Source organism: Aspergillus fijiensis (genome assembly GCF_003184825.1).
Source record: "Aspergillus fijiensis CBS 313.89 unplaced genomic scaffold BO72scaffold_31, whole genome shotgun sequence".
NCBI classification, from domain to species: domain Eukaryota; kingdom Fungi; phylum Ascomycota; class Eurotiomycetes; order Eurotiales; family Aspergillaceae; genus Aspergillus; species Aspergillus fijiensis.
Window position 1 is genome coordinate 202,410 of NW_024469007.1, and position 18,795 is coordinate 221,204.

Here is an 18,795-nt window from a genome sequence, read left to right on the forward strand (position 1 = left end):
CTCACTACTCATGCAGCACGGTGCGCGCTTCGTCGACCCAATCAGTGGAGCTGTCACATTTCAGCTGGTCTCCATCGGCCCCTCTCTTCCATCATTTGCAGCAAAGCAGACAGGCGGTTATCTGTCTGCTGCAAGCGGTTGGGTCTCCGGTGGGTTTCAGGACTCGAGAATGGGTCCATCCAGCGATCGAGGCTAGCGAGTCAAAGGAGCATATCGTGGCCTTCTCGGTCGGCCTGGGCTTTTTCTTTGTGTTTTGCCAATTGCCAGCCTTAGTTGTCTTAGTGTACCCTTCCTTGGCGGGGCGTTCCGGACGGGTTGACGGTCAGTCAGTCACCCAATCCTTGGTTCTTGTCTGCATTTATTATTACTGTATCACTGTTGCTCTCTCGTGTGCGTAAGGCGAGCCTCTCGTATAATTGAGGGTGTCCGGGATGGGATGTAGATTTCTCTGGAAGGGGGCTTTATAAGAAAGACAGGACAAGGTTAGAGCGACAGATAGAAAGAAAAGAGTAAAAAGGAACTTGTGACCAGCAACTTAGTTCCCCCTCATCCCCTCATTGCCTTTTCCTCCAAGCTATTTGCTTTGTACCCCACCGGGTCGGAACAACTCGCCCTCCCCCTCTTTCCCCTTTGAGCCTCCTTGTCTCTCGCTCTCTCGCTCTCTCGCGCCATCCTCAACTCTCACTCGCTCTTCGTCTCCTCCTCCCGTCTTTCTCTTTCTCCCTTCTCTCCCCTTTCTCTTGCTATCCTCTCCTCCTTCCGTTCGCTTTTTGTCCTCATTGTTTGCTCTCATCTTGCTCTGCCGCTAGTTCAACATGTCCGACCTGCAGGGCCGCAAGATCTTTAAGGTCTTCAACCAGGACTTCATTGTCGATGAGCGCTACAATGTCACCAAGGAGCTAGGTCAGGGCGCATACGGTATCGTCTGGTATGTTGTGATGCTTTTCAACTGGTTTCGAACGGGAAGGGCAATGAAGACTAAGAACGGACAGTGCTGCTACCAACGTGCAGACGGGTGAAGGTGTTGCCATCAAGAAGGTCACCAATGTCTTCAGCAAGAAGATCTTGGCCAAGCGCGCTCTGAGAGAAATCAAGCTGCTTCAGCACTTCCGAGGCCACCGTAATGTACGCTCTCACGCTATCTAGCTATCTTGACCCCTGGGAAATCGCTGACTCGAGCTTGTTGCAGATCACTTGCTTGTACGATATGGATATTCCCCGCCCAGACAACTTCAACGAGACCTACCTATACGAAGGTAAGCTCCCCCACCCCGATTATTTCATTTGAAGGGGTCGCTCACACAATGGATCACTCCTGTAGAGTTGATGGAGTGCGACTTGGCCGCTATTATCCGCTCCGGACAGCCCCTCACCGATGCCCACTTCCAATCCTTCATCTACCAGATTCTCTGCGGTCTCAAGTACATCCACTCGGCGAACGTGCTGCACCGTGACTTGAAACCCGGTAACTTGCTGGTCAATGCCGACTGCGAGCTGAAGATCTGTGATTTTGGATTGGCCCGCGGCTTCTCGATCGATCCGGAGGAGAATGCAGGATACATGACGGAATACGTCGCCACGCGCTGGTACCGCGCCCCGGAGATCATGCTGAGCTTCCAGAGCTACACCAAAGCTAGTAAGTGATGTCCTGTTCTTTCCATGTCGTGCGAGATGCTGATATCAGGACGCAGTCGATGTCTGGTCTGTCGGTTGTATCCTTGCTGAGCTGCTCGGAGGCCGTCCATTCTTCAAGGGTCGCGACTATGTCGACCAGCTCAACCAGATCCTGCACTACCTGGGAACACCCAACGAGGAAACCCTTAGCCGCATTGGCTCCCCCCGGGCCCAGGAATATGTGCGCAACCTTCCCTTCATGCCGAAGATCCCCTTCCAGCGCTTGTTCCCAAACGCCAACCCCGATGCCCTCGACCTATTGGACCGCATGCTTGCTTTCGACCCCACGTCGCGCATCTCGGTCGAAGAGGCGCTGGAGCACCCGTACCTGCACATCTGGCACGACGCTTCGGACGAGCCCACGTGCCCCACCACTTTCGACTTCCACTTCGAAGTTGTCGACGATGTGGGTGAGATGCGCCACATGATCTACGACGAGGTCGTGCGTTTCCGCTCCACCGTCCGGCAGCAGTCGCAGGCGCAGGCCGCCGCGGCCCAACAACAGCAGGCTGCCCAGCAGACGAACGTGCCCATTCCCGAAAACCAGCAGGGCGGATGGAAGCAGGAGGAACCCAAGCCTCAGGAAGCGCTCGCCGCGGGCGGTGGCCACCAGAACGATCTGGAATCGTCTCTGCAGCGTGGCATGGATGTGCAATGAGTCTGTGCGGTTGCTGCCTGCGCTGAGCTGCCGGTATCATCCATGAACCATCAATGACTGCACTACCAAGGGATGACCAATGGAAGATGGAAGATGAAAAAGAAGAGATCTAGTACGGGGCACGATTGCTCCCCACGTAATATCTGTCGATTCAAACCCCCTTTACCAACCAAATTCGTCGACTTGCCCGTTGTCGTTCTGGAACTCGCGGGCGTTTCCGGGACTGTCATCTGCCCGATATATGCTATGTCTATTACCCTCCAACAATATAAAACCTTCGCGGTTCACTGTCAAATCTATTCTTCCGATATGCAAATAAACCAAAATTCAACTTTCTTCGTGTATGTTCCCTCTCAGAGGACTTTTTTCCTCCTCTGTACGGTTTTATCATAGATGAGAGTGCTTCATCTAGGTGACTCGATCTCCGAGGTCTTATTCCCAGTAATCAACCACTTCTTATTCCTGCTTCGTCCGAGAAAGGAAGTGTTCTTTGACAGATACATTAGTTGTAAGACGAGCCACCATCGAATCCGTCTTCATCAGTCATAAATACTATTGATAATCCACTATACTATACACATCAATCCCCACGTAACGTCATCGAAAAAAACCCAGGATTTTGCATCCTTTCTTCATCCCAAACCTGAAAAGCTCCACGTAGAAGAAACAAGCAAAATCCAAAGGAATCCCAAACCCCAAGCAAAGCCCTCAAGAATTCACCATTCAGATGCCCCCCCCCCTTTCTCACACTACTAGAGAATATGATAATTCTCGTTCCAAAACAGTAGGTAGCAAGAAGATAAGACAAAGTCAAACCAGAAACCTCCCGCGCCTTCCCTGAAAGCCAGAGCTATATAGACAAGGGCCAAATAAGAGTCAAAAGTATATGAAATGATCCTCAAAAAGAGCATCCAATTCATGTAGATATGTCCCACTGAACGGAATTAGCTCAAGCTTCAGTAGTAATACCCGCGCCACCAGACCGCCATACAAGCGGCGACTACCAGATCCAACATCTTGATGCCTTCGTCCTCGATGATCAGCTTGCCGAGCTTAGCGGATTTGCCGCGCATGCCGCCGCCGGCGCGCTCGCGGGCCAGGGAAAAGTCGAGGCGTTCGTCTTCGCTGGCGCGGCGGCGCAGGAGGAAGGCTTCCTCTTCTTTTTGCTTGGCGTGATGGTGGTGGTGATGGTGGTGGTGAGGATCGTCGAAATCGCCGCCGCCGCTGCTGGTGCTGCTGTTGGATGGGTGGCGGGTATGGTGTTGATGTCTGTGCGGGCTACCGCTACCACCACCTCCAAGGCTCGAGGTGCTGGCACCAGAGCGGGCGCGGGGACGGGTGTAGGTGTTTGGGTTGAGGAATTGGGCGAGGGAGTTGCGTTTGGACGTTGTCGAGGCGGCGGAGGTTGGTGTTTGCGGGGAGGAGATGGCGGTGTTAGTGGGGTGGCTGGATTCGCCGGGAGGGGTGGTGAATTGTTGGGGATTGGAGAGGTCCCGGAAGGGAGTGGTTTGGCTGAGGGCGAAGGGGGAGACGTGGGATGGGCCGGGGGGTTGGTGGAGGTGACCGGCTTGGAAGGGCGTGTTGAAGCGGATCTCAGCCACGGTTACGGCGGGGGTCTCGGGGGGCGGCGCCGCAGTCGAGGCAGCGGAGGGGAAAGGGTGATGATGGCTGCTGTCGTTGCTTCTGCTGTGAGAGTGATGAGGGCCGCCCGGCGTGGGGATCATATGTTTGCATTTCAAGCTGCGGCCGTTGACGCTGGTGGAGAAGGTACAGATGCCGTTCCAGGGCGACGTGAATGTGTAGTAGCCGCTCTTAAGTTTGGACATGCCCGGCGGAAGTGGCTTAGGCGGACTACCGCTGCCTCCATGGTCGAGCGCCGCGCGGTTCATGTCCAAGGAGCCCCCTCGAGGCTCGTCTTGGATATATGGCCGTGAGACGCAGAGCTTGCGGCGGAAGCGTCGAGGTTGGGAAGGGTTGTTCGGGGTGGAAGTCGGCTTGGGACTTGGAGTGGAGTCTAGGAAGCCAGGCGGAATAGAAGCCGGAAGCTTTAATGATGCCAGTGACGGTGGTCGTCCGTCGGTATTGGGAAGATTCAACCCCAGACTAGCAAGGGAGAAAGGCTCATCCTGCGCCAGAAATCGATTGTAACCTGGGGTAGAGATCTCGATATCAAAGGCGCTACCGTCCAAGCGTGGAGCGGAAATCGTCGCGACATTCCACTGACTGCCATGGGTGGGATCGCGGCGAATGAGAGTGATATGAAATCCGGGGGCATCGCGGGGTTGACGCTCCTGCGGTCTCCGGCTTGGAGACTGGCCTGGGCTACGCGCAGGCGATCCTCGATAAGAGCGCGCGGGGCTCCCATGAGCCGAGTGCGGCCGGATTTCAGGCCGAATTCGAGGCCGCCTAGTGTCTAAGCTATTGCGACTGGATGACAATGCCTCGTATTTCTCCTTCCAGCTTTCCTGACCGCGGGAGATGTACCCCGACAGCGCCGCGCTCCACCGGTTGGGTCTCTTCATCGAGACAGCGTCACTACCTGCAGGATCTTCCAGCGGGGCTGCAGGTAGCTGCTTATGCGGACGCGCATTTTCCAGATTTGTAAGGTCTCCCGTAGCGAGCTGCAGAACGCTGTCGCGATCATCCAGTGGCAGATGTGGCGGAGGGGTAACGGGCGAGGTTTCACTGGGCACGGTGCCTTGGAAGCTAGGACGATAAGGGAGATACGGACGCTGTAAGGTATCCAGCACCGGTGGCGGGGACTGAGGCTCCTGCGATTGCCGTGAAGTTGGGCGCGGATGGGCTGGAAGCGGAGGAGATGCGATATTGGCTTCTGCCTTGGGCGAGGCAGCCGCATTCGCGCCGCCCGGTACAGGCTTGCGCCGGACGTTGTTCAATCGCGCCAGATGTGGTTGGCCTGCAAGAGGGGTGTCCGCATCATCTCCGAGAGCTTCCTTGCGCTTCCGAGCCTCCTCTTCGCGCTCTTGTTCGTATTCCTGGAGAAGGGCTTCATCTTCGGGGGTTGCGACGTGCAGGTAATAGAGGGAGGCATTGATTGCCTCCGCCGATACGCTCGATTTCGTTGGGGGTTTCAAGGGAGTGAGGAAGACATCTATATTGGCGCAAAACAGACAGGACAGTCAGCAGTTGTTCATCCATGTAAAAAAAGCGAATCCAAGACTGAAAGGTAGGTGGCTGGGTCGCACGACTAGCCTCGACGGCAGGCGGTCGATAGTGGTAGTGTAGTGCGGGGTATTTGCCGATATCATGCAGTAAGGGTCTGTATGGTTCACATTGTTTACCCACCTCTACTGCCAGGTACACGCACAATGTACAGGACTAGGGGGTCCAACTTCTTCTGCGCCGGATTGCGGGGATAAGCGGGAGGATTCGAGGCGATGGCAGTGATTGAAGATAGCGAGCGGGCCTCGACGGGGGCTCGAGGCAGCCCTGAAACAGCCTCCCCCTCCCCCGCAGCGTCAATCTTCGGCATGGGATGTGGAGGCGAAATCCTGAAGTGGAATGGACTGCGCAGACAATTGCGCTCAGAGATCCAAGCCAGGAGAGGCCGAGCAGCTATCGAGTTGGACCACCAGAAGGCAAAGAACAAGAGGAAGAAGAAAGAGGCTGGGAGGGAAACAAATAAGAGGCGCGGAGAAGCCGGAGAAAACGCCAAGAAGATGTGTCGATCGTCATCGGGCAGCCATACGAGAGACGGGGATGGGGAGGATCAGAATAAAGAGAGATCAGAGAGATCTCGGAGTGGATAACAATGAAAGGACATAGTCTGGAGAAAAGAAAGATAGTTGGGTTACACAGAAGAAAGTCAGTCGAGTTGTGGCTGAAGAAGCAGAAGAGGAGGAAGAGGGAGAGGGAGAGCAAACACACGAGCTTGGACTCGGCGGGTTGTTTGGTTGCCTGGCAGCCCCCCTTCATCCATTTGTCCAGTTGACGGGCAACAATACAGAAAAATCTACAATAATTCACAACTTACGACACAGTCAACACAATGATCATCCATTGAGATGATGGCAGATGAGTGATTGGTATCTCGCTAACAATATATCTTCATAAGAAAGAAAGAAAACAAAAAAAAGGCCCTTGAACCTACAGTCCTCCAGTCCCGAATCCCATTAATCATTCCCCATTCGTCCATCAAACCACTCTAAGTAGATAAAACCATCCAAGGTCAAGTCATAAGAATGTCGAGGGAATGACAGACAGACAGTCTGGAGAGAGAGAGAGAAATAAAGAAAGAAAAATGAAACGAAATGACAGTCGCCGCATGAACGCCAATGCTTCTTCCTAAATGTATATGCCCGTGATCCATCTCCAAGACCATATAATCCAAGACAGGCTTAAACAACCGTCTCCGATCGCTCGCCGGCCGCAATGATTGGCACGTTAAGCCCACGTTCAGGGCTCTGCAGCACAAGCTGCTCGTGACGTCGCGCTCGCAAGAAGTCGCTAATGGCTCGAATCAGGATAAACCACCCGACAATCATCAACACATAGGAAATCCATTCGCTCGTGGTGATGCCGGACATGCCTCCACCCCCTCCGTCACCCCCTGTGCTGCCATCAACATTATTAGGGTCAAAACTGTGGCTGTTTGGATCGGGAGGCGTGACATAGTCGGCGCCGCCCTCGTCCGACCCTTTCGACTCATTGCCGCCTTTCATATAGAAGCCGTATTGCACCAAAGTCAGACCGAGACCCGCCCGGCTACCGTTTTTGGCTGCATGTGTGGTATGGAGTAGATAAGTCAAGAGGAAGCCGACCAGCTGGAAAGACATGGAGATCATAGCATTCCAAACGAACGAGAAGATCGAGCCGACCGGCAGCCCGTCCACGAAAACCTCGTCCGAAGAGATACCAGGGGCCAAAATCGTCGTCTCCCAGTATGGCGGGGTGGCGTCAGCTGCCGCTTCTTCGTAGGACTAATCAGAGATAGTCAGTACACATATCCTCCCGTGGCAACCCAGCGCGCGGATTACAAATCACATACCGGTGGTAAATCCTCGTTCTTCTCCCCACGCTCGGGCTTGGCTGCCAGATTGGCGAACACACCGTCGTTCGCCGAAGTAACCACCCGGCTTGCTGGGGTGCTGAAGGACGGCAAGATGGTTGGTCGTCGCTGGATGCCTCCGGTACCGCGAGTCTCTCCTGAGGACGCCTCAGGGCTGGCGCCCGCTCCTCCAGACGAGGATGCCGCTGCGGTGTTCGCTGCTGCCGCACTGCTGTGATTGTCCGCCATGGCCCAGGGTTCTGGCTGGGCCCGCATCAGCCGCTGACGGTCATCAGGCTCGTCGTCGGGTTCTGAGTCGCTGCCGTCCCCGAAGGCATCGGCTAGGGTCTGGTCGGCATCGTGTCGGCGAGGGTCATCGTTGGGCAGAAGGCGTCGGGAAGAGAAAGAGGATGAGCGAGAACGAAAGGAAGGGGGAGGGGAGTTCGGGGTCGGGCTGGGTCGGAGAGGGATGGACGATTGAGATTGAAGGTGGTCGTCTTCATCGTGGGCGTTAACCTGCATTTGATCCCATCGCGTCAGTTTATCTGAAATGGTACCCAACACACCACACCCAACGAGCACAGAAAGAATGCTACCACTTCTAATCGAGGCCCAGGGGTGGGAAAGTGTTATTTGAGTTGCATACCCTTTGATAACGCTGCGAGCTCATAATAAGCGGAGCGAGCGGAGCAACCGGATCGGAAGGGAAAGGAAAGAATCGAACACAGTCAAAACGAACACCCCGGACAAGATAGAGAGATCGACAAAGAATACGGGAGGAAAGGAGAGAGCAACCCAAAGGGGATGTGGAGGGGGTGAGAAGATGGGATGGCGAGGAGTGGAATGGAAGGAGATGATCGGGGATGACGAGGAGACGGGCGTAAGGCACTCAGGCACCGCTGGGTGGGTGGCGCAAGGCTGTGGGGGCCTTAGGCAGAAGCCAATCAGTAAGCATGAGTTGGTTGCACAACATACTTCCTCGGCATTGCTGCTATGATCATGAGTATGCTGTGAACTACCATATGCAGGAATTAATGATGACAATGTGTATATTTTTATTCTAATATTTACATGAGGTGTGTACTGAATAGGAAAAGAAGGTCAATTGTACGACGCCGGCGCGTTTACCTAGTTGTCGACAAATTGCATCCACTACACACAGACATTTATGACCCCCGACTGACAAATATGGCTCGCCTCCATGCGAGGTTACCCTGTTATTGACCTCAATTTCTCGACAGTAGATATCTTGCCTGCACTTCTCACAGCATCAACTATGATGAAATATGGCTTCCCGAAACATGTCCGCCCAGTCGACGGTAGAACTACTTAAGATCCATGGTCTCCAAGACATGAAGATACGAACCTCACTCGACCGTTTAAAGGATCTCATCATACAATCTTATCTTTATCCAGGAATCACAATCTGGACATTTTCGGGACTTTGTTCGCTCCACAAACACCAGAGAGCACCCCGCAATCTACTCGATCCAACAGCCCAAGCACCATGGCCTCAGAACCGAACAGCGACCCCCACCGCAAAACCTGCCTCATCCCCTACGTGGATCCTGACACTGCACCCTCAGTCATCCAGGAGCGCCTCAAAGTCCTCCCCTTCCGGCGCAACATCCTCCTTATCCTCGCTCACTCCCAAGGCCTCTTCCCCCACATCAGCGGCCTGCTGGGGGCATGTTTCGACGGCAAGCAGCGGAAGCTCTCGCTCTTTGACTGGCAGGTAGTGGTGCTTCGAGTGTCCCGCGCTCTCGATGCGAAGTATGAGTGGGATGTCAACGTTCCCGTGGCCGAGGCGTTCGGCTTTCCCCCGGAGAAGGCCGAGGCCATGGGGTGCTCGGCGCAGGACGTGGTCGAGGGGAAAGGCCCGTGGAGTGAGCGGGAGCGGGCGATCTTGCGGCTAGTAGATGAGCAGTTGAAGGGAGCTACCAACGAGTCGGACACGGTGAAGGAAGCTCTGCAGCACTTGGACGTGGACGAAGTGGTGGAGGTGTTGGTCATGACGGGGATCTATGCGATGTTGGCGGGGGTGATGAGGGGGTTGAAGATTGACGACGATGAGGTTATTCCGGACTTCCAGGAGAAGATCAGAAGTGCTGTCTCTGAGAGTTAATTAGGGGCTGTGGAATGCATATACTTTCTGATTGCCATGCTTTGATTCCTGTACTTACAACAAGGTAGTCCAATCACATTGCCATATTCGGAATAGATTACCCTAATTGCTGCATTGTTCAAGAGCGGACGCAGACTATGGTGGAAACACTTGCACCAGCATCAGCTCCAAAACTTTGATAATGAGTATGAAAGAAAGAAGATCTAACATCCCCCAAAGAAAACTATCTCCCAGCCAACTCAGACACATATATCGTCCCAAATTCGTAGAAGATTGGTGAATATATGTAAGTAGCTTACTAATCTCTGACTAACGAGCATAAGCACATGCAGCTCCGCAACAAAAGTTGCATATCGCGATCCAACCAAACCCATCCAGAACCTCATCCCGCAAATTAATTGACTGCCATCCAAAACCTCCACCATCTCTACACCAAGCCCACCAATTCACAACCACCAGTCCAACCCTCAACCACTTAGCCACTGGCCCAAGGGCAACCCTACACAGAAACAATGGCCACCAAAACACCAGTACGTCAGTCCACCATCCACCCTGTCTCCCCCCAATCCCAATACCAACCCCAACCCCAACCCCAACCCCAATCCCATTCTCCCCCTCTCAAAAGCCCAACTAACACCCCCTAAAAAGTCAACAACAGCCCGCATAACCCACCTCCTCACCCACTGGCCCAAAGACAAAGTCCGCCCGGCCTCCGTCTCCATCCACGCCTACCTGCAATCCCGGCTCCCGCAGCCGCAGCCGCAGCCGCAATCGCCGCCGTCGCCCTCCTCCTCTTCCTCATCTTCCTCCGCCCGAACAGCCCAAAAACCGGGCCTCTCCGAGGCCAACCTCGACGCCCTCACCTCCCTCCTCAACGACAAGTACGCCCGGCGGTACCCGCTGCCGCCGCGCCTGCGCCACCCGGCCAGTAACCCGCAGCACTACGAGAACGTGATCCGGGAGTTCGACGAGGCGCCGGACCGGGATTGGCTGGGCCGGTTGCGGAAGAAGGTCGTGGGGATGTTGCGGTTGAAGTAGACTTCACCTATTCCCTTTCTTACCCTGTGGGGGTTTATGTTTTTTCCAGTGGGTTGCTGTATGATAGGGTACAAGGGGGAAGAGAGAGCCGGTATGGATGGATGGGTAGAGGTAGTCTGGGGGCTGGGGCGATTATGGCGAAAAGGCCTTGGGCATTACGCACGGCACACGGCACTCTACTCTTGCTTTCTGGGGTTGTAATAACATGGGGGAGCATTTGGTAGATGGGTTGGGTTGGGTTGGGTTGGGTTGGCTGGAATATGCTTGCTTGCGTCGGGCTTTTATCGATCCTGGAGAAACTGGAGATCGATTTTAGAGAAGTTCGAAAACTCGAAAACTCGAAACAAGGGGATGGGAATCGGGGATGAAAAACTACTGTACTGTACTGTACTTTTATGGCTTATGGCGCAACAAAACTTGTATATATATTTGGACCTTTAATGATGCGCAGCAATCAAAAGTGATGGAACTTGAATCATAATGCAATTGCGATACTCCGTTATCTTATTCATCTATGTACAGTACAATCCATATCTTCCGACCTGAACCTGTCAGGCAATTTCACACATTATATCCAACCCTGTCAATCCAGCTGCGAAGAAAAGGTGCAATAGAAACAAATCACAGCATGGGCTTCACATCGTCAGCAACCTTGAAGGGCGCCTCGGTCTTGCTGCGCACCTCCTCCACAGTGACTCCATCCGCCAGCTCGACCAGCGTTAACCCGTCAGTGAAGTCGACATCAAATACGCACAGCTCCGTGATAATGCGGCTGACACAAGTTTTCCCAGTCAAGGGGAACTCGCACTGCTTGACAATCTTAGGGTTTCCCTTCTTATCGGTGTGCTCCATGGTCACGACCACCTTTGTCGCAGAGGGATTCGAGACGAGGTCCATGGCCCCACCGAAGCCCTTGATCTTGCCTGGAAGCATCCCTGAACCCGAAGTGATTAGCTTCGTCATCTCCATCTTCAGATATATCGAAATCACTTACAGTTAGCCAGATCACCCCTTGCGCTGACTTGCATTGCGCCCAATATCGTCAAGTCGATGCGACCCGACCGGATCATGCCGAAGGACTCATCGCTACCAAAGCACGCCGCGCCAGGCAACAGCGTCACCGTCTCCTTACCAGCATTAATCAGATCCGGGTCCTCCTGTCCCTTCTTAGGGTAGGGGCCCAATCCCAAAATACCGTTCTCGGACTGCAGCATGACCTCAACCGAGGGATCCACGAAGTTCGGAGCCAGCATCGGCATCCCGATCCCCAGGTTCGCGTACATGCCGTTCTTGAACTCCTTAGCCGCGCGCCGGACAATGCGCTCGCGCTTCGCGGCCGTCTCGCCCTTCCCCAGCGCGGCGGTCTCCTCGGCACCTTCCTCCTTGGCGAAGGTGAACTTCTCGATGTTCTTGGGCGTGGTGCTCTGGACCACACGCTTGACGTAGATCCCGGGCAGATGGATCGCCGCGGGCTCGATCTCGCCCACCTCGACGATGTGCTCCGCTTCGACGATCGTCGTCTTGGCATTGCGGCCCATGGCGCCGTTGAAGTTGGCCGCCGCATAGCGGAACTGACAGTTGCCCAGCTTGTCGGCCTTCCACGCCTTGACGAAGGCGTAGTCGCCCTTGATCGCCTCCTCCATCACATAGCTCTTCTTGTCGAAGACCTTGACGTCCCGCGGATGGCTGTACAGGGCCACGGTGCCGTCGGCGTTGTGCTTCAGAGGAAGCTCTCCTGTCTGCACAACGGTGCCGCAGGCCGCCGGGGTGTAGAACGCCGGAATCCCGGCTCCACCGGCCCGACACCGCTCGGCCAAGGTGCCTTGTGGGGTCAATTCCAGCTCAATCTCGCCTGTCAGGTACATGCGCTCGAAGGTCTTGTTCTCCCCAACGTAACTGGAAATCATCTTTTTGATCTGCTTGGACTGGAGGAGAAGGCCCAGTCCTGATCCGTCGACTCCGGCGTTGTTGCTGACGACGGTCAGGCCGCTGATGGCCGGGTTTTCCCGCACCGCGTTGATCAGAGTGTCCGGTACACCACAGAGACCGAAGCCTCCGGCCAATACGGTTGAGTTGGGCTTCAAATCCTTGATCGCAAGATCGGCAGAAGAGACTACCTTATTGATCTCTGGCCGACGGATGCTGTGTGAGAACGCACGAGCAAGAAATCGCTGGTGCTAGACGAGTACCAACATTCTCAGTAAATGGTGGGGAGTCAAACATAAGAAGCTGAGAACCTACCTTGCTGGGGTCGGTACCGAGCCTCCGCGCAAAGCGCAAGCCCGTAGCTAGTTGAGAAGGCATAATGGCAGTATGAGGGGAAGTGGGAACGGGGAACGCCGCGAGGGGATACACTCTCTGTAGTAATCGATGGATAACCTGACTCGCAGTCACCTACGGAGAGGAGGTAGCAAAATCAGAGTGTCAAACAGGACGTAAGAAAGGTATACGAGAGAAGAGAATTGAGGTTGAGAAGCGGAGAAGCTTCGCCTTTTATCGGGTCAAGAGAGGCAGCGAACGGCTTCAGGCGGGGAGATGCGGAAAGACAGCCGCTGCCCGCTACCCGCTGCCCGCTGCCCGTTGCTGCCGTCTTCCCCGGATTGAGAAATGCCAACCCTTCCCCCGCATGGAATAGTCCCACGGTTAGTTGGTTGGCTGGTCTCCGCAATCCGCACGGGAGAGTTTGGAGCCGGAGTCTGGCCAACAACTGCCTTTCACTTGACCAATTTGGTGTGTCCTAGATAAAACTAGGTACAACGAGTCCTTAGAGTCAAAGCGAGTACTGCATTTGCAATTTGACTCTAAACAATTTTGTCTTCATTGTCTACTCCATAGTTGAATCAATAACAAGCAGGGTTGGAGTCGGGTCCGATTCCAAGCCGCGGCCCCCCTGACTAAGCAGGATCGAAGTCTTCTGATCTTCTTCAAGTGTGTCCATGTGTGTCCATGTGTGTTGTGTGTATACATCGTCCCCATCATCAACCAGTCGTGACGCTGAACCGCACCAACTATTTACAGTAAAGCATCCATAATAATCCACCAGATGCATGTGCAAAGAATATCGTACCGAACACAAAACAAACACCCTCTGCATGGCAGCATTTCACTATGTCATCGAAAGTGCCACGCAGAATAACAAACATTGCAGCAGACGGAAGCACCCATCCGCCCACTGATAAAATCAAACTGTCTAGCTCTGGCAAGACGGTTCCTCACTTTGCACCACGAAGGGAAAAAACACAATGCAATCCATATTGACAAGCGTGTCCTTCGCGTTACTCAAAACGCCCTTCAACCCTTCCGCCCATCGTATCATCTGAACCCTTGCGCTTCAAGGGATTAGGCGTGGATTGTCGCCCTGGCGCTGGATCCCCGGAGTCTACCACGCCACGTCACGTAAGTCAGGATGAGTGCTGTAACCTGCTTCGATGGAATCCTTTTCCTCCTTCATGGGGTGGTCGGCGCCCGTACCTGATATGCTTTGGTCGGCCCAAATCGTATCATATGACGGCGGGTTCATATCCACATCTTCGGTCGATGGCACCTTATTCGTGACTTCTCCCATGGCAGTAAAGCCATTCTCTGGCGCCACCTCGAGTAATTCTCTGCGCACGGGATTGACGAGATCATGCTTCATCCGGTCGTTGACATAGACGAGGAAGTACGGCGTGGGAGGGTTGTACTGGCCCTGGTCTCGGAAGATTTCATCCACATTATGCACCTCGCTCACCTCCTGGTCATTGTACTTGCGCCACACATCACGATCAAAGTCGAAGATGTAGATGTAGTAATGGCCGAACTCAACAGAGCCCTGATGAATGAACACGGCGTACAACCTGTATGCCTCATCTTTGTGTTCAATGAACTGGTCGGCTATCATGGCTCGAGTCTTCTTGATCTCGTCCTGGACATCTATTGGGGAGTCAGAGACACCGCGGATAATGTGATAAAGACGGCATGGCAAAGAGAAGGAGGAAGCACTTACGCGTCAACTCAGCACGGGCTAGTTGAGAGAGCCGATCGACCTCCGCGCAAAGCTTTCTGGTATCCACATCAAACAAGTGGTCGGCGGAGTCTGCGTCCTCGAGACGATCTGCGGGATTCATAGCCTCTACATTGGCCGACGGCCCCGCATCCTCGACGAAATTTGTCTCTTCTGCAATACTCTCGAGATCGGTAAGAATCCTGCTGGCTTCGTCGAGCAACCCCGCTGCATCAACCTTGCCATCTTCCTACGAGAGTGTTCAGTATGTTTTCTCAATTGAGGAGGCAGGCAACAGTAAACGTACGGTACCGTGTAACAATTCTGACTGCCGAGCTTCGAGACTCTTCAGTGCGGCTTTCCATTCCCAACTTTGCTGCCGTTTTGCCATGATTTCAGGTGACTTAGTATCCATGTAACGGTCTAGGTATATGGTTTCCTCCAATCCGAGATGATGGGTTGACTTGAAGGAGCGTTTCGTTTGGGGGTCAAACTGGACGCGCTGGACCTGGATTTGAAGCACTGGGGGTAGCTTGCTAATAGTACCAAATCGCTCGGCGATGGTATTGTCAACATTGACTTTCTGCACATCGAACGCTCCGTCAAGCGCTGCATAGATGTTGCGTGGACCTGATGCCACATCGACTTTGATGTCGCACCACCATTCTTCCATCGGACGAACGCCCTGCTCGGACTTGAGATAATATATAGTTTTCCCATAGAACAAGCTGGAGGAAGGAGCTATTAGCGAGGGAATCTTAGTCTGCACTTATTTTACTTACTCCTTCACTTGGTCAATCTGTTCGCCATCGGAAGAGTGTGCAACAGGTCGGATCGCGCATTGGCTTTGGAACAGCACATTATTGATTACTTCCGTCACATCCTGCTGGGCTCCAATCTCCAATTCTTCTTGTAGTAGTCTCTGGGGATCGATGACCGGGGTAGGTCGTGGGGGTACTGGTGGTGGTTGGCTAGCTATCACGGGTTGCTCTGCAGGAACAAGACCGCTCGAGGGCTCCGGGGTCACTTTCTGTCCGTCCTCCATCTTGGTGTCAACAGGAGGTTCATTTTCCTTGTCGTCATTATGAGGTTGCTGCGTCTCTTTTGCAGTCGTTTGTTCAGGTGGAACATCAGTGGCGGCTGTGTTGGAGGCCTGTTCTTCCTGCGTGGGCTGCGGAGGTCCAAGAGGGCCCAAAATGGGCATCCCCTCGAGTTCGCCCAGGGCTGCTGCGGGCCTGTAAGTCGAAATAGTAGAGCGGCGACGAATGGCTTCTTCATTCGATGTTCCAATGAGAGTCAACCGCGCGAGCTCTTGACTTGGTGTGACGTAAGGAAACGGAGACGTGATCATTTCCGAAAACAAGGTCCGCAACTCTTTCACGACTGTGTCATCTGAGGTAAGCCTTTGGTTTAAATCAACAGAACGAGAAGCACTTACATTGCTGAGAGCGCTCGACCTCCTTCCGTGAAACTTTGCGAGATCCTACCTTCTTTCGGCTCAGGTTCTCATCGCTTAGGTCCATGCTGAAATCCTCGAAGTGCAGGATCAAGTCGCGATACCCACGAACAGAGAAGTAGAACTGCAACAAGCTGTTCAGGTAGCAGGTGTTGCCAATGTTCTGCAGCCCGACCGGCCACTCTGACAAGTTACGGTCCGAGCCAGTGCCCATTCCAGTGGCCTTGTTCGACAGAAAGCTGCTGTTTTTATGCTTTCCAATGATCTGCAAGGCCTGGTTGTACATTTCCACCTTGCTCGGGTCTTCTACCACACAGCACGTATACGCCGCCTCGATCAAATCATCGTCGACAGTGCGATTGTCAATGCGCAAGAGACGATACGCATCCCCAATATCCATCTCACTGGCCGTCATCTCACCGGTCTTGAGAAAGTGCTTCAAAGCATCGGACTTCCGCGCCTCGGCAATAAGCTCGAGAGCTCGCCGCGCAAGATCTCTGTTTGACGGAGCATCCTCAACCTACATGAAACACATTAGCCCGTGAAACGCTGAGGCCACAATCAACGGGGGCCGACCTTGGCAGTGAACAAGGAGATTATGAAGTCGTCGGCAGTTCCACTGGTGACACCTAAATAGTCCTGGGCCTGTTCCACAGTCGATACGCCTAGCACATGAGTTAGCCGCGATCAAAAAGCGCCTGGATCGCGCTCTTAAAATCTTACTATCATCCGCCACGGATTTGATGCGGTCACTACGTCTGCTCTCGCCTATTATGCGCATCTGTCTGCGAGACTCTGCTTCCTGGGCTGAGGTTGTGGAGCTCAGGTACGCGTTGAACGTCCCAATGATACTATCTTCCGTGAGCCGAGGGTTGTCATGAGCCAGACCGAAGTATTTATAAGCATCGGCAACATCGTCCTCGGTGAATCGGCCTTCGGCGTATGCTTTAATGACCGCTTGTTCGATTACAGCGGCATCGTCACCGCCCCTTAGCTGTCCGATCTCTTTGAGGCATTTCAGGTATAAAGGCGACCGTGCGGGGTCGACTGCAACCTGCCGGTGGAAAGCTTCAATGATTGTAGCCGAGGACATATCGTCGACAGTGCCCAGATCCTCATAATAGCTATAGTCCTGTTAGCAAGTGCTAGTGAAGTGAGATACGGCGTGAACGCACGGTGCAGGAGCAAGTTGGAATTCTTTCGACCGGCTTGCATTAGGGTCTGGCATGATGATTAGTCGGAAGTCATCCAGCAGATGCGGACTTTACTTACAGTCAGCCGCATCCAACGCACGAAGCAAGTCAAATATGGCTGGATCGCTTTGGTTCTCCACCTGATGACCCTTTCTTTCCATCACAGGTCGCTGCTCTATCAGTGCGGTGAGTTCGTGCAAGACATCGTCGAGGAAAATCTTGAGCTGGTCCCGGTATGGATGTTCCGTCCATGGACTGGTCCGCGGGGGTTCCCAGAATCCTTCATTCTAGACGATAGTCAGGCATGGTGGTCGAGTAGGGCCAGACGCAATGTACGAACCTTGACAGTGAATCCCAGGAATTCCAGCAAACCTTTGCAAGGCACACCATCGAGACCAAAGCAAGTTATAAATCTCTTGTTGTTGGCCGAGATCGATTTGCCCTTGTCGGCTGCATTCAAAGAATTATTAAGGTATGCGCCGAGGGTCTCGAGAATAGTGATCGGCTGTGGCACGCCGAGGCCTTCCAGACGTTCTGGTTCTGCTGCAAAGGCCTCCTCTGCTCGCTGCTGAATGAGCTGAGGATCCGTCAATAGCTGTACCAATTCTTGCGAGAGTACAGGGGAGACCAGTCGAACCGACACCACGGTAGGACACGTGAGGTAGGAGCATTCGAACTCATACGTCTCTACAGTCTGTCCCTTCGGTGTCACATCTTGCCCCGTCGACTTATATACCAGGTGATGCAAATGGTTTGGCGAATTTTGGCTATGTTGGCCGATTGTAGGCGTGGAGTGCACGACGAGTTGCAGATGGTATCGGCACTTGCAGCATATAGCAGATACTTTGGGAGGGTTGGCGCTACTCCTCCTCTCCGGCTCTGGCACAAGGGTTTGCCTCGACTTGATCACATAGTTATGAGGGCATGCGGCAGGAGAGACGTACTCCGGTGGCCCAGTGTAGTAATCAGGAAAGACGGGTGGAGCTTGGGAGAGGAGGTTACGGCCTGAAGCTGGGGGGTGGACAGGATCGTAGTCGCAAAGAGCTCGTACGAGACTGGGAGCAGTCCTGCCTGTAGAGCAAAGTGTTAGCCGCACATACACTTTAAGATTGTGTGGGCGCGTCCGGTCTGAGGGAATGTACGTACCTGACCTCTGCGTGGATGACATGGATACGCTCTTGGGGAGCTTACTGCAGCGCGAGGGGTTGTGGCAGGCAACGGCAAAGCTCTAAGAAAAGACCTCCCATTCAGTCATCTAGAGAGTACTTGGGTTTGAGATGTGATGAGATGTATGAACCACCCGCACAACGGCAGAAAATATGAAATAAATTCGTGCAAATATAGTACGAGGCACGAGGCACTCCAGACAGTGGTAGCAACGGCGGGGAATGGTGAGCGGCCCGCACTCGGCCTGGCGGCAAGCTTGATGGGTCGTATCTTGTCCTTCTTCAAGCACAACAGATTTCCGACAAGTTCAAGATGAATCATCTAAACCACTAGAACGAGAGAGAGAGAGAGAGAGAGAGAGAGAGAGAGGAATTACTGAAATATGTCAGTACTCTAGAAGAACAAGCGACCGACAGCCGGCGTGGAAATCTACTACCAGATTGCCCTCAATGGGAAGCTCCTCAAGGAAACCCGGCGATAGGCGGTGTCACATG

At 53.7% G+C, this 18,795-nt stretch overlaps 7 protein-coding genes across 7 annotated transcripts; 3 read left to right on the forward strand and 4 right to left on the reverse strand.

Moving 5' to 3' along the window:
* The first annotated feature begins 607 nt into the window (after positions 1-607).
* On the forward strand, positions 608-2,810 carry mpkA (mitogen-activated serine/threonine-protein kinase SLT2). Its single transcript, XM_040939220.1, has 5 exons — positions 608-928; positions 993-1,125; positions 1,190-1,256; positions 1,322-1,636; positions 1,692-2,810. Exons 1-5 carry the CDS (start codon positions 816-818, stop codon positions 2,330-2,332), a joined length of 1,269 nt encoding a protein of 422 aa, XP_040800150.1. The 5' UTR covers positions 608-815; the 3' UTR covers positions 2,333-2,810.
* Positions 2,811-2,864: 54 nt separating this feature from the next.
* BO72DRAFT_528763 (uncharacterized protein) lies at positions 2,865-6,167 on the reverse strand. The gene is made up of 2 exons (XM_040950203.1): positions 5,639-6,167; positions 2,865-5,444 (listed from the first exon to the last, which is right to left on the reverse strand). The coding sequence occupies exons 1-2, from the start codon at positions 5,823-5,825 to the stop codon at positions 3,289-3,291; spliced, it is 2,343 nt and encodes a 780-aa protein (XP_040800151.1). The 5' UTR covers positions 5,826-6,167; the 3' UTR covers positions 2,865-3,288.
* Positions 6,168-6,352: 185 nt separating this feature from the next.
* On the reverse strand, positions 6,353-8,116 carry BO72DRAFT_449182 (metal homeostatis BSD2 family protein). The gene is made up of 3 exons (XM_040944961.1): positions 7,987-8,116; positions 7,341-7,856; positions 6,353-7,272 (listed from the first exon to the last, which is right to left on the reverse strand). Exons 1-3 carry the CDS (start codon positions 8,008-8,010, stop codon positions 6,691-6,693), a joined length of 1,122 nt encoding a protein of 373 aa, XP_040800152.1. The 5' UTR covers positions 8,011-8,116; the 3' UTR covers positions 6,353-6,690.
* A 319-nt stretch (positions 8,117-8,435) lies between these two features.
* Positions 8,436-9,465, forward strand: BO72DRAFT_431591 (uncharacterized protein; the record flags this gene model as incomplete). The annotated part of the gene is made up of 1 exon (XM_040943137.1): positions 8,436-9,465. Exon 1 carries the CDS (start codon positions 8,848-8,850, stop codon positions 9,463-9,465), a length of 618 nt encoding a protein of 205 aa, XP_040800153.1. The 5' UTR covers positions 8,436-8,847.
* Positions 9,466-9,839: 374 nt separating this feature from the next.
* On the forward strand, positions 9,840-10,978 carry BO72DRAFT_449184 (ubiquinol-cytochrome c reductase complex assembly factor 2). Its single transcript, XM_040944962.1, has 2 exons — positions 9,840-9,995; positions 10,114-10,978. Exons 1-2 carry the CDS (start codon positions 9,978-9,980, stop codon positions 10,501-10,503), a joined length of 408 nt encoding a protein of 135 aa, XP_040800154.1. The 5' UTR covers positions 9,840-9,977; the 3' UTR covers positions 10,504-10,978.
* BO72DRAFT_449185 (3-oxoacid CoA-transferase) lies at positions 10,973-13,009 on the reverse strand. Its single transcript, XM_040944963.1, has 3 exons — positions 12,745-13,009; positions 11,498-12,680; positions 10,973-11,438 (listed from the first exon to the last, which is right to left on the reverse strand). Exons 1-3 carry the CDS (start codon positions 12,805-12,807, stop codon positions 11,125-11,127), a joined length of 1,560 nt encoding a protein of 519 aa, XP_040800155.1. The 5' UTR covers positions 12,808-13,009; the 3' UTR covers positions 10,973-11,124.
* Positions 13,010-13,426: 417 nt separating this feature from the next.
* Positions 13,427-18,711, reverse strand: BO72DRAFT_449186 (ubiquitin-specific protease UBP2). The gene is made up of 11 exons (XM_040944964.1): positions 18,281-18,711; positions 17,475-18,205; positions 17,214-17,421; positions 17,117-17,162; positions 16,665-17,065; positions 16,518-16,606; positions 15,924-16,461; positions 15,268-15,868; positions 14,793-15,213; positions 14,489-14,735; positions 13,427-14,415 (listed from the first exon to the last, which is right to left on the reverse strand). The coding sequence occupies exons 1-11, from the start codon at positions 18,300-18,302 to the stop codon at positions 13,883-13,885; spliced, it is 3,837 nt and encodes a 1,278-aa protein (XP_040800156.1). The 5' UTR covers positions 18,303-18,711; the 3' UTR covers positions 13,427-13,882.
* Positions 18,712-18,795: the final 84 nt, after the last annotated feature.